The sequence below is a fragment of the Callorhinchus milii genome, unplaced genomic scaffold (genome assembly GCF_018977255.1).
Source record: "Callorhinchus milii isolate IMCB2004 unplaced genomic scaffold, IMCB_Cmil_1.0 Scaffold4, whole genome shotgun sequence".
Taxonomy (NCBI): Eukaryota; Metazoa; Chordata; class Chondrichthyes; order Chimaeriformes; family Callorhinchidae; genus Callorhinchus; species Callorhinchus milii.
In genome coordinates this window covers 78,438,689-78,452,120 of record NW_024704745.1, presented here as the reverse complement: position 1 = coordinate 78,452,120, position 13,432 = coordinate 78,438,689, and the positions used below count along the sequence as shown (strand labels likewise).

Genomic DNA, 13,432 nt, shown 5'->3' with positions numbered 1-13,432 from the left:
ACAAGTTGAGGCCAAGACACAAGTACCTGTTTTATTGTATCATTTTTAACCTGTTTTTGCTCTCTACAATATCCCTCACACTGACTGTGGCGAGAGGTGTCTTTATAATAATAATAATTCTTGCATTTGATATAGCTCCTTATCACGTCTTCGAGACCTCTCAAAGCGCTTCACAGGATATATATATATATAGATATAAAGCAAATTGACTGTATACTGTGTGGGAGAAACGCGGCAGCCAATTGCACACAGCAGCGTCCCACAAACAGTCATGAATTGAGTGACCAATTTATTATTTTTACCCAAAATAATTTTGAAGGGATTATTACCCCCGGAAAAGCGATCCGTCAATCGACTGACAACTGGGTGCCTACTTACTGCTGGTAAACAGAGGCATTTTGGTTGAAGGATCGGGGTTTGCGGAATGGCCCAGGGTGTTGTTGCCTAGTTCGGGGCTCTCTAAGGCTCGCTCTCTGGATGAGGTTGAAATTCCTTAACTTATTGCTTGTTGCTAGATCGCTGTCTTCCTGGGCCGAGCCACCAACATCTACCCTCTGTCATTTTTACTGAATTTGGGTAGAAAACATAAGATCAGCTGGAACTTTCAGCACATGATGATGATCGCAGGTAGGTTACCTGCACTGACCTGGGAGAGGGCGACGGGTTAAGAGTGGGGCAAGGGGACTGGTTGGAGGAAATCGGACGAGGGGAGCGCTGGAGGAAGTGGGGGCGGGGGGGTTTAGAGGAAGTGGGGCGGGGGGATAGAGGAAGGACCCTCCGACTGACCCTTACCCTCTGGCTCTGATGTTTGCAGGTTTAAGGGGAGCCATGACCTTTGCCCTGGCAATCCGAGACACCGCCAACTACGCCAGGAGGATGATGTTCACCACCACGCTGCTGATTGTCTTCTTCACGGTCTGGGTGTTCGGTGGAGGCACCACACCGATGCTCTCGTATCTGCGGATCAGGTCAGTCCTGATTGTCGGAGCCTTTGCTCTGAGACGATAAAACCACGATCCCGCCTGCGCCTGTTCAGGTGGACATTAAAGATCCCGTGACACGATTTGAAAAGAGACCTGGCCAACAGACATTGCTGTGTGCAACGACAGCAACAAATGACATTTAGACGGCACCTCTCGAGTCCGGAGGACATCCCAAGGTGCTGGACTGTCAAGGATTTGCATCCGAGTCTCTGCGCGATGAAAGGGAAAGGGAAGGAGTTCCAGAGGTTAGGGACTTAGGAACCAATGATGACACGGACCGGGCAGGGGACGTGTAGCACGCTCGAGTTAGCCGAGCGGAGGAGGCGAGGTGAGGACTAGGGTAGGAAGAGATCGTGGCGGCAAGGAAGTGCCAGGGAGTGGATGGATTTGTAGGTGAGGGTGAGGACCTTGAGATCAATGCACTGCAAAGCCAGAAATATCCTGTTAAACCTTGTGCTTTGCTGCACTTCCAAGCTTTAGCTCTAGGTGGCAGGACGACCATTTGGCAGCGCTCTGGCCTCTGGTTCGGCGGGTCATGGGTTCAGCCAGATAGGACGCCCTCTGGTTCTTGACCGTACGATACACTGCTGAGAGGTGCGGACCTGCAGCTGTGACGTGAAACTGAGGCCTGGCTTGGAAAAGGGAAGGGAACGTCTTCCCTGGAGTTCTGACCAACTGTGTATTGTGTGTGTGTATACGTGTGCAAGAGTGTGTGTGTGTATGTGCGTGCGCAAGAGTGTCTCTGTGTGTGTGCAAGAGTGTCAGTGGGTGTGCGCGCGCCAGTGTGTGTGTGCGTGCAAGAGTGTGTGCGCAAGAGTGTGTGTGTGTGCAACTGTGTGCCCACGTGATGTTGAGTACAAGAGAACTATATTTGGAGGGTGAGCTGTGCTGGGGATGTGGTGGTGAGAGAGAGAGTGATAAAGATGGGAGGAATATCTATCTTAAAAGGGAAGAATAAATCCAACAGCCCAAATATCCATGATAAAATCCCAAATAGAGATCTTAATTTTTTTTAATGTGTTTTTTTTATGCCGACCGTCAGTCTGTCTCTGGGGTTTCCACGTGTAAGGTGGGAGGCATCGAATTCTCAGCTTGGTTTGGATGCTCTTAAGCACGGGGATGGGTTTCTGTGTGGGTCAGACACCCGGCTGCTCAAAATAAATTGCGGAACAAGCAACAAATAGTTTGCCACTGAGAGCTCTGTCTGGCAAGATGGGGGGGTGGGGTGGGGTTAGGGGGGAGCTGCGACTCGGTGCTTGTGAGTGTGCACAAGCGCTCATTCTCACTCTGCGTTCTTGTACTGTGCCAGAGTCGGTGAGAGCGCGTCCGGGGACTCGAGTGACGATCGCTGGCAATACTTCAGGTGACGCTCTCCTCGGCTCGACTGGCTTATATTTTTAACACCGTTTAAATCCCTTTAATCTCTGAGCGAGCCCTCCCCTCCCTCACCCCCCCATCTTCCTCTCGTGCTCCGGATTCTTGTTCCTGTGTGCCTTGGCTTCAACCCTGGCGCTTGCTTGAAGTGAGCCACATCTAACCTTATGTTGCAAGTTCTCTCTCTATCCTTGACGCCAGGTGGAGGCCATTCAGCTGTTCTTTTCCGCGGCTGCCTCTGATCTGCCTCCTCACTACTTGTCTCTAACCTACCTGTTCAGGTGCAATGTGTGTTCTCGAGGCTGCCGCTTCTCTTGCCATTTGTTGCTCTTGAGATGTTTGAACCTTATTTGCCTATTGTGTTTGTTTTGGGACTGGGGTACAAGGAAATAAACACATCTCAAAATGGCCTCTTGCCTCACCCACACACCTTCTCTCTTTGTCCCCCCCCCATAACCCTCTTCACGCAGCACACCACCCCCACACCTGCCTGGTATCAATAACCCGACCACTAGATTTATCCCTTAAGAACATAAGAATTTGCTAAGCGAAAAAAGACCATCTAATTCCACCACCATACTGGCACCACATGTCGTGTCCCACACTATATACTGTGTCCCGAGATATTATTTTCTAGCAGAAATCTATCTGATTTGTTCTCGAAACAAACAACATTTTTATGCCTTGCTCCAGATCAACCTCTGTGCTCTCACTCCCCCTCGTAACTCTTTCTATAATATTGACATTTTCAAGGGCATCCACCAAAGTCGTCCTGTGAGTTGTGTGAGTAGCACAAAGAGGGAAGTAGGACCTTTGGCCTCCCCATCCCACACACATTTTATTAGTCCAAGGCAACTCCTCAACTTTTGAAGCCCATTGCCTTGCCTTTTCTCCTTATTGCTTAAAGGAATTTGAGCTCACGTCTGCCCTCAGTGACTGGTCTGACCCTCAGTACAGCTCACAGGAAGTAATGGCAGTAACCTAATGACCTGAAAGTCAGACTTTTTTTAACGCTCCCTCTCTTAAACCTGCCTTAAGTCCTCTGAGGCATTGCATCCATATACTCACAGCTCTTTGGTGTGACAAAATATCTTCTGGATTCACTGGTGGCTCTAATTTTACGATGATGGCCCCTGTTTCTGGATTGCTTACCAGAGGGATGTTTTGTTCTCCAACCTCTTTACCTTTTACTTTAAACGGCTTCAACTATGTAGAATTACATAAAAAACTATGGTAAGGAAACAGAACTTTCAGCCCAACTAGTCCATGCCAATGTTTTATGCTCCATTTAAGCCTTCACGCCTACTAATCCCCTCTTCTATTTCCTTCCCATCATGTGTACATCACGTTTCCCCTTAAATTTGTTGGTGCTTTCCGTTTCAACCACAGCTTCTGTCAGTGAGTTCCACATTCTCACCCCCCCCTCTGTGTGAAGAAGCTCCTCCAAAACTCCCTATTAGATATATTACTGGCTATCTTATATTTACATCCTCAAGTTTTGGCCTCACCAACAAGTGTAAACAGCCTATCAAAGTCCAACTTAACAAATCCTTTCATCACCTTAAACACCTCTTATCAGGTCCTCTCTCAATCCTCTAATCGCAAAAGAGAAAGACTCCAACTTGTCCAATCTTTCTGTACCCACCCTGTTTTGGTCAGCCGGGTGTCTGACACATACGGAAACCCTTTGCTGTGCTTAAAAGAACCCAACCCAGATTGAGTTTCACATATTATAATAATAATAATACCTGCATTTGATATAGCGCCTTATCACGTCGTTGAGACGTCTCAAAGCGCTTCATAGAATATACTGTAAAGTGAATTGACTCTATTTTGTAGGCGAAACAGATTTTCGTGTGTCTGGGATGGACTGCACACACTCTGTCCCTGGAGGGATGACCCTGTTTACCTAATTTGGGAGTGTTGGGTGCAATGATGAGTGGAGTATTAATCACTAATTCCTGGTAACATCCTCGTAATTCTACTCTGTACTCCTGCCAATTGCTACAGTTGAACCTCTCTGCCTCGCGTTGATCATCTCATCAAGATACAGGAAAAGGGAAGAAATTTAAGATTTGTTTCACTTCCCCACCATCCCCCCCATCTTCTGGAGGACACGCAATAATAATAATCCTTGCATTAGATGTAGCGCCTTATCACATTTTCGCGATGTCTCAAAACACCTCACAGAATATACTGTACAGTGAATTGACTGTATATTTTGTGGGCGAAAAATATGGACCCCTTTTTCTTTCTTTTGGGCTGTAGTTCCTCAGACATTCTCTGTCACTTCGCCCGAGTGGCCAGTATTCACTGTGGCCAGCAGCGTTTTGCAGGATACTAGTCAGCACGTTCGCCTCACAAGTGAGAGGACCCAGGTTTGATTCCTGGACGGGGCAAAGTCTTAGGAACAGGAGTAGGCCATTCAACCCCTCGAGCCTGTTCCACCATTCTATAAGATCATGACTGATCTGTACCCGCCCTTATCCCATATCCTCGATACCCTGACCTGACAAAAAAATCTATCCACCTCAGTCTTGAAAATTTGAATGGATCCAACATCCACAGTCTTTTGGGGGAGAGGGTTCGAGATCTCCACTACCCTTTGGGTGAAAAACTGCCTCCTGATTTCACTTCTAAATGGCCGAGCTCTAATTTTAACTTCTAGCTCTGATAACCCCTTGTCCTGGATTCCCCCACCAGCAGCAATACTTTCTCTGTATCCACCTTATTGGATCCCTTTATTCTCAATTAGATCACCCCTTAACCTTCTGAACTCAAGGCAATACAGACCAAATTTAGACGAGTTTCCTTATTCCATGTGCCTCTTGTTTACTCTAGCAGTAAGTAGGAACCCTGTGTTAGTCAATTGGGGCATCGCTTTTCAGGGATAATAATCCCTCTCACACCCCCAAAAAAAAGATTTGGTCACTAAATCCATGACTTTGTGGGTCTCTGCTGTGCGCAATTGGCTGCTGTGTTTTATCCAAACGTACATCGTCAATTCACTTCACAATATATTTTGTGAAGTGCTTTGAGACGTCTCAGAGATGTGATAAGTCGTTAAATCAAATGCAAGGATTATTGTTGTGATTTTTGAGTGTGAGTGTACCCAGATAATACCACATCTCATCCCTACACCCTTCATAGCATCGACCTGATTCTTGGATGCGTCCACTGTCTCGACCACTTTTACTGGCAATCCCCATTCCAGTCGTTAATTGCCCACTGGGTGAAGAAATACTTCCTGGTGTCCGTCCTAAAATTGTCCTTCATCACCCGGAACCCTGCACCATCCTGCCCTGCTGCCTCGGTGTAGTTAAAAGTATTGTTCAAGGTTTACTTTCTTAATCCCGTTTATAATAATAATATAATAATAATCCTTGCATTCGATATAGCGCCTTATCACATCCTCGAGACGTCTCAAAGCGCTTCATAAAAATATACTGTAAAGTAGTAACTGTATGTTTGTGGGCGAAACGCGGCAACCAATTTGTACACAGCAGTGTCCCACAAACGGTCGTGGATTGAGTGACCGAATAATTTTTTTCTAAGGAATCTTTCAGCATCTTATAGGTCAAACATAGGCGGCTGGGGGTCACTCCCGGCAAATAAAACTTGCAAAACGGTTTTAACAATAGAAAGAAAGGAAAGGAAAGCTATTCCTTTTTACATCTGTCTTCTCCAGACTCTCCTTGCTTCTCACCAACCTCCAGTTTTCTACTGGCACCTTCATTAACCTGTAACTGGTGCTAATTAGCAATTAGCACTGAAACTCCAGCCGAGCCTGACTGGAGTCTAGCCCTTGATTGTGGCACCTTTTACCGAGTCACCATAAAACCAACATGTCACTGCTTTTTATGGCTACTGCTGATCCATCCCATGGGTTGAGCGGCAGTAACCATAAAAAGCAGTGAAGTGGTTTATCGTCCTGTCTCATCATCACTGAGTGTTTTATATGTTTCGGTGAAATAGCTGTAGAGAAGCGAGGAGGAAAGGCAGCAGAATGGGGTAAGTTTTCAGAGTGCCAATGTGTGGGCCAAATGGCTTTTTTGTGCGCTGTAAATTGCTGTGGTTTGGATTATCTCCAGAAGCTGCTTAGCACAGAGAGTGAGCTGCTGGGCTGAATGACAAGTGCTCAGTGTAACTGGGCTACAAGTAGCTGCTTTTCTCTTGCACAGGCCCTGTGTGTGTGTGTGTGTGTGTGGGAGAGGCCAATGTGGGTGGGGGAGGGGAGAGATGCGGGGTAGGTGGGTGTGTGAGGTTGATGTGGGGAGGGGGAGAAGGCTTGGAAAGCTGTTGGGTAGGGTGTCGGAAGGCCCGTGTGTAGTGGGGGGAGGCCAGTGTGGAGGGGAGAGATATCCAATTCTGTTCCTGCACTATCCTAGCCCGCCGCCAATATGTGGCTGGTGGTGGGTTGCACGGGTTGAAAGGTCTGGGTGGGAGGTGGTTGGTGGGGTGGGGGGGAGGGTGTTGAGGCCCAGGTGGTGGGGTGGGGGGGAGGATGTTGAGGCCCAGGTGCTGGGGTGTTACGAGGCCTGCACATTGGGGGTGGGGGAGGTTTAAAAGGTATTGTCGTTCACTTTTGTTTCCTAACTGAGAGATTGCTTTGTGTGTTTCAGAGTTGGTGTGGATCCAGATGAGGACCAGCCAGCCAACAATGAGAATTTTCAAGTGTTACAGGGCGTAAGTAACTGTGGGAGACGGGGCTAACTCTAAATCTGGCTATAAGACAGATGGGAATTTCCAACCACTGATTTCCAATCCCATAGCTCTGCAAATGTTCCCTTTTCAAGCACGAACGTCTCTCACCATCCCCCCCCCCCACCACCACCACCCAATACCATGACCTTTCGTTTTCTCATCGTGAAACTAGGAACCAAGTGAATGCTAATGTGCTTCTGTTTCCAGGAGCAGAGATCAATGTGCTGTCCTTCCAGTCACCAGAAGAGGTCCTTACTGTGATTCCTAAATTAAAGTAATTCCCTTAGAGATTGTTGTATCGCCCGCCTCCACCACTAACCTCCAGCCCCTCCGTCTGTAAAGACCCTCATCTTTCATCACGTCCAGGCTTGACCGTGCTGAAGCCCTGCTCGCCAGACTTCCTAACTCTTCCCCTACGCAAGCTGCAGACTAAGCAGAATTCTGCAGCCCGTGCCCTCCCCCGCATCAGGCTCTGTGAGTCCAACACCCAAACCTCGGTCGTCTTCATCGAATCATAAAATCTTACAGCACAGAAGGAGGCCGTTCGGCCCATCATGACTATCCCGACCCTTTGAAAGAGCTACCGACTACTCCCACTCCCCCACTCTTACTGCACTTTTACCCAACTCTGTGGGTAAAAGTGCAGTAAGAGTGGGGGTAAAACCGTTGCTCCCTATTTACTCTATCAAAACCCCTCATAATTGTGAACAATTAATTCTGCATCCCCCAGCGGAAATTCAAGATCCTCGTTCACACCTTCAAACTCCTCCACGGTCTCTCCCACACCGCCTTTAACCCTACTGACCCAGCCGCGATCTTCACTCCGCAAACAACAGTGTTGAGCGCTTTAAGACGTCTTTTCGAAGTGGAAAGCTCTATATATAAATATAGATTGCATAAATTGCATAATACTGTATTTCACTCCATTTTCTTTGCCCCTTCTCTACTCCCACTTCCCCCCTCCCCGCACCCTCCCGCTCACCTCTCCCATTATCTTTCAAGTTCTACGTAAAGCCAAATAATTTATTGTTTTTGTTAATATAAATAAAAGGATGATGCACACCCTGAGAGAGGCAGCAGAACAAAGCAAGAAAGTGCCTGGCTCTTCAGACTATGGTACAGCTTTGATCACAAGTATCCTTTTTGGCCGGGGATGAATCTGTGCGTCTGTTTGCGCTCTGCCGTTGGTTAAGTTTGACTATAATAATAACCCTTGCATTTGATATCGTGCCTTATAGCGTTGTTGAAACGTCTCAAAGTGCTTATACTGTAAAGTATCGATTGTATTTTGTGAGCGAAACTCGACAGCGAGTTGAACACAGCAATAACAGTAAATACAAATCGGAGGATGTTCCAATTGAGTCAGACTCTGATAAGTCAGAGTGCTGTAACCACATTTCCCGGGGCGGGCAGATTGAGGCTGTTGTTGGAGCAGACGGTGGGTTTGTTGAAATTAAACCCTAAAGGGTTGGCAAGTGACCTGGAGCTGAACCAGAACATGTGCAAAGCAGCCGTTTTGATGAAGCCTTCTCTTCCTCCCCCACTCTGGCATTCCTGAGGGAAGCAGAGAAGATGCAGAATGTTTAGAACCATAGAACATTAATAATAATAATCCTTGCATTTGATATAGCGCTTCACAGAATATACTGTAAAGTGAATTGACCATCTTTTGTGGGCGAAACGTGGCAGCCGATTGCGCACAGCAGTGTCCCACAAACAGTTGGGGATTGAGTGACAATTATTTTTATTTGTTTTGAAGGAATTATTACCCCCAAAAGACGATGTGCCTACTTACTGCTTGGCAGACAGAGGCGTGTGGAGTAAGGAAACTTGCCCAACATTTTGCCCTGCTGGGAATCGAACCCAGGTCTCTCACCTGCGAGGCGAGTGCTCCAACCACTGAGCTACTGGACTCCAATAGTCACGTACGGCACGGAAGAAGGCCATTCAGCCCATCGTGTCTGTGCTGGCTCCCTCGAGAGCAATCCTCTCAGTCCCACTTTACCTGCCCTTTTCCTATCTCCTTGTATCTGCCCAGTTCCATCTTTCTCTACTGCCTTTGAGCTGAACAAACATGTTTTGCGATGAATGAAGGCATTTCTGTCCAGTGGTGCTCATAATCACTGTCGTGTAGGGTAGAGACTCGAGGTGCTTTAAGATGTTTCGAGTCCGGTGTTATTTTGAGCTGGTTTCCTTTACAAGTCACGTTGCCCAGTTACCTGAAGCCGATCCTGACACACAGTGGACCTCCGCTGACCACCACATTGCCCGCCTGCTGTGGACCCCTCGCCAGGTGTCTGACCAGCCCTCACGCCTATGAGGTGAGTGACCACGGATCCACATGTACCCAAGAAGAAAGAACTCGCAAAGCCTTTAAACACTGAAGCCCTTCACAGTAATTACTGTCATGTGTAGTGTTTTTTTTTTTGTGGTCAGACAACCACAACTTGCAGTTATATAGGGCCCTTCAGGCAGGGTAGCGTCCCAGGCTTGTCTGATGGGCATCTGACACCTCACCGTGCTTAAGAGCATCCAAACCAAACTGAGAATTCCATGCATCCCACCTACACAAGGAAATCCCAGAGATAGGTTGTTGGGATGGAACGCGCTCTCTCCCTGGAGAGACACATCCTGCTTACCTGGATTAAGCAGCTGATGCTCAGTAAGGCTGAGGAATTGGACTTGGACAGGTAGTGACTGTGTTTTTGTACACGATCAAGGCAACCAATATTGCCGACAGCCCACAAAACAGCCATGAAGTGATACATTTTACCACGGGGAATTATTGGTCAGGACATTAGGAAGAAACTCTCTTGTCTTTTCGAATACTGTTGGCATCTCAGAGCACGGCACCTCCAACAACGCAGTGCTCTCCTTTCCCCCCGCCCCCTCCGCCAGCATTGCATTGGAATATTAGCCTAAAATTTGACCTTAAAATCCTTTTGTAGGGTTTGAATCCACAACCTTCAGACCAAGAAATTGATGGCAATTAGTGGAAATCTAGAACTCTCTCCCTCAAAAGGATGTTGGGTCCATTCAAATTTTCAGGTCAGAGGTGGATAGATTTTTGTTAGGTCAGAGTATCAATGGATATTGGGATAGGGCGGTTAATTGGAGTTGAGGTAAAGATCAGCCATGATCTAATAAAACGGCAGAACAAGCTCGAGGGGCTGAATGGCTGAACTAATTAGGAAAATGTTCCTTTTCCTAATTACTGTAAAGCTCTTTGAGGTGTTTCAGGTTGATCAGGCACAGTAAAGCGCAAATGCAATAATAATTCTTGCATTTGATATAGCGCCTTATCACGTCTTTGAGACGTCTCAAAGCCCTTCACAGAATATACTGTAAAGTGTAGTGACTGTGCATTTTGTGGGCGAAACGTGGCAGTCAGTTGCGCACAGCAGTGTCCCACAAACAGTTGTGGATTGAGTGACCACATTTTTGTTTGGAGGGATTATTACTTGTGGTGAGTTGGTTAACGATTGACTGTCTTGTGATACAATGCTGAGATGTCGTGTTTGATCTTTTCCCCCTAACTCCCAGAATCAGGAGCAACTCCGAGATGACATCTCCGATGTCATCCTGAATGACCGTGACCTGAGCCTGACATACAGCGGGCCCCCAATGACCTCCAACGGCTCCTCGGGAACCACACCCAGCAGCGGCATCGAGGGCAAGAAGGCGAGGCGGGGCTCAGAAGACGAGCTGGGCATGGGGGACAATGAGCAGGTCTCCAGGGGCACCAGGCTGGTCTTCCCCCTGGAAGATAACTCCTGAACTAACTGTGACTGCTCGCTTTCCACCAAGGAGCAAGGGTGGACCTGGAGCGACCCAAAGTCTCCCCTGTTGAGACTGAACTGGTTTACTTGCGTTAATTTACCCCTTTCTTTTTCCTTCCCCGCCCACCCCACCCTCCATTTCCTTTGCCTTTATTATTTATGATCCAGGACTACGCAGGTGATGATGCGTTACAGATTTATTTTTTTTGGGGGGGTGGGGGGTGTGGGTGGAGGTACCTCATGGTCGAGGGGTTGGGGGTTTGTGCCAAGACCGATCAAAGCGAATAATCTCTGATCAATCCCACCCTACTTGGCATTGTGGCCACCAATGTTGCAGCAATTGTGGGGCATCTTCTACCCGGCCACAGGCTGACGACATTGATGGCAAAGAGACATTGGCCTTGAGAAGCGGTGGAACTTTGCTTTGTGGCGTTCGTTTTGGGGGACAGATCTCTGCGTTAAACCGCTCCTCCCCATTCTCCCGCTCCCCCCCTCAGTGTCCGTTTTGCACCCCCCCACCCACCAGAAAGGGAGGTCCAAATGTGCCCAATGATGGGAACAGTATACATAATGAAACCATAGTGAAAAGAAACATTTCAGTGAATTGGAATTTTTTCTAATTGAGGGCACAACTAGAGGGCACACCAGGTGCACAGGGTTGGGGGGGTCTCTAATTGTGCCCTTGACCGTGTGTTTTTGGTCAGCCGGGTGTCTGACAGATGCGGAAACCCATCCCAATGCTTAAGAGTCTCCAAACCAAACTGAGAATCCCAGGCCTCCCACCTACACATGGGAATCCCAGAGATAGACTGTTGGAATGGAATGCGTTCTCTCTCTCTCTCTTTCTCTCTCTCCCTGGAGGGACACATCCTGGTTACCTAATTCTGGAGAGTATTAGGCGCAGGTTGGCAAGAGCCAAGGCTTGGGGACCCCAGAGTTTGCGTTGGAGTAACTGCTGGAGTCTAACCCGCTAAAACCACATAGCTTACCATTGATATCGCTGTCTGGCAAACTTTCCCGCTGCTTGTCCAGCTAGGACCACCCTCCCCATTAGGGCCTTGGCTTGCAGGGTTAACAGAAGCTGAGAGAGATGACTCTCTGCCCCCAGTGACTAGTTGCCAAAAAAAAATTAACCTAGGCCTAGATTTGGAATTTTGGAATGTCCTGAATTCAACAAGTTTTTAATCGGAAGCAGCGCTAAGTTTAATGGCTTTTTTTTTCTCTCCAAGTTTCTCTTAGGAACTAACAGAATCCCACCCCCTCCCCTCCCTCCACCTTCAAAGTTAAGATTGAGTTCATCAGTTTGACAATTTCTGGAATTTCTATCTATCTAAAGCGCTCCAAGACTCCGTCCAACGTGAAATGCACAATATAAATGCAGGTTGTTGTTGTTGTTGTTGTGATGTTTACATTCTAAAGCCAGGTTGGTCCAACCTTTCGGCTGCTGAGGGCTGGAAGCCGGATTTGAGAAATGTCCACGGGCCTCTGATAAGCTATATTTTATCCTGGTTGGCCAGACTTGTTGCTGGACATAACCTGCCCCCACCCCCCCCCACCCACGGTGACCGTCTCCTGATTGGCTTGGGGCCTTGCGGGTCGACTGTATTTACTTGTCGGACATTGAAGTTGGGCATAGTTCGCGGGCCGGATCAGATCATCCCCCGGGCCGGATGTGGCCCGCGGGCCGCCGGTTGGATCATCCTGTTCTAAAGTATGTGGTGTGGGAGGGGGTTCGGGTTAGATGGAGAGGGGAGAGAGGATGATAATGTGGGCAAAGCAGAGAAGCTATTGAAGGAACTGAATAGAAAACGTCCAGCACTGTTGTGGGCAAGACTTGTCCTTTTAACTATTGACTCATCCGATTTAACCTTTTAGCCCCATCTCCCGTTCCCCTGTCTGGCCCCAATGCGCAAGGCTGACTAATTGTAAAGTTGTAAGCTAAATTGGTTTATCTCTGAAGAAATAAGTTAAAACATCGTGTTGAATTCCGAGAGAGAGGCGAGAATCTCAAAATGCCCTTTCTCAAAAGACTTTCCGTGTCTGAAGATTTTTCTTTCGAATTAAGGGAAAGAATTTCTCTGATCGAGGACCTAACCCTCTTGGTGCAAAGAGTGTAACTGCATTGTCTTCTGAAGCACCAGCTGATCGGAGAGGGAAAGGTGTGTGAGCTTAAGATGTAGTTTTTCCTTGGTAGTATGACAGCAAGCAGTTTGCACTATAAATCTGCGTTAAGTGCCAATAAAAAAGGGAAAACCAGAGTCCCCCACCCTGAAGTGTTTAGTTGTCTTGCCCTTAAGACAGTTGTCTTAATATCTAAGATCTGGATTAAGTGGGAAAACGGGGAGGTGTGAGAAGAGATATTCTATAATAAAAATAATAATAATAATCTGGTCGCTCAATGCCTCCTCAATCCACACGCCTCTGTTTACCGAGCAGTAAGTTGGAATCCGGTTGTTAGTCAATTGGCGGATCGCTTTCTGAGGGTAATAATTCATTAAAAAAATAATTTGGTTACTCAATTTACGACTGTTTGTGGGACACTGCTGTGTTTTGCCCACAAATATACAGTCAATTCACTATTCCGTGAAGCCC

General features: G+C 47.5%; 1 protein-coding gene across 2 annotated transcripts in view; it reads left to right on the top strand.

Annotated features, from left to right (window-relative positions):
* Window positions 1-10,958, top strand: part of slc9a7 (solute carrier family 9 member 7) — a 49,594-nt gene extending 38,636 nt beyond the window's left edge. Inside the window, exons 11-17 of one of the 2 annotated variants that reach the window (XM_042334509.1) lie at window positions 516-627; window positions 815-968; window positions 2,293-2,346; window positions 6,980-7,043; window positions 8,113-8,195; window positions 9,277-9,382; window positions 10,605-10,958. In XM_042334509.1, coding sequence (XP_042190443.1) covers window positions 516-627; window positions 815-968; window positions 2,293-2,346; window positions 6,980-7,043; window positions 8,113-8,195; window positions 9,277-9,382; window positions 10,605-10,838 — 807 coding nt within the window. In that variant the 3' untranslated portion in view covers window positions 10,839-10,958. The remainder of the gene's footprint in view (window positions 1-515; window positions 628-814; window positions 969-2,292; window positions 2,347-6,979; window positions 7,044-8,112; window positions 8,196-9,276; window positions 9,383-10,604) is intronic. The other variant, XM_007891095.2, reaches the window with a different exon arrangement.
* Window positions 10,959-13,432: the final 2,474 nt, after the last annotated feature.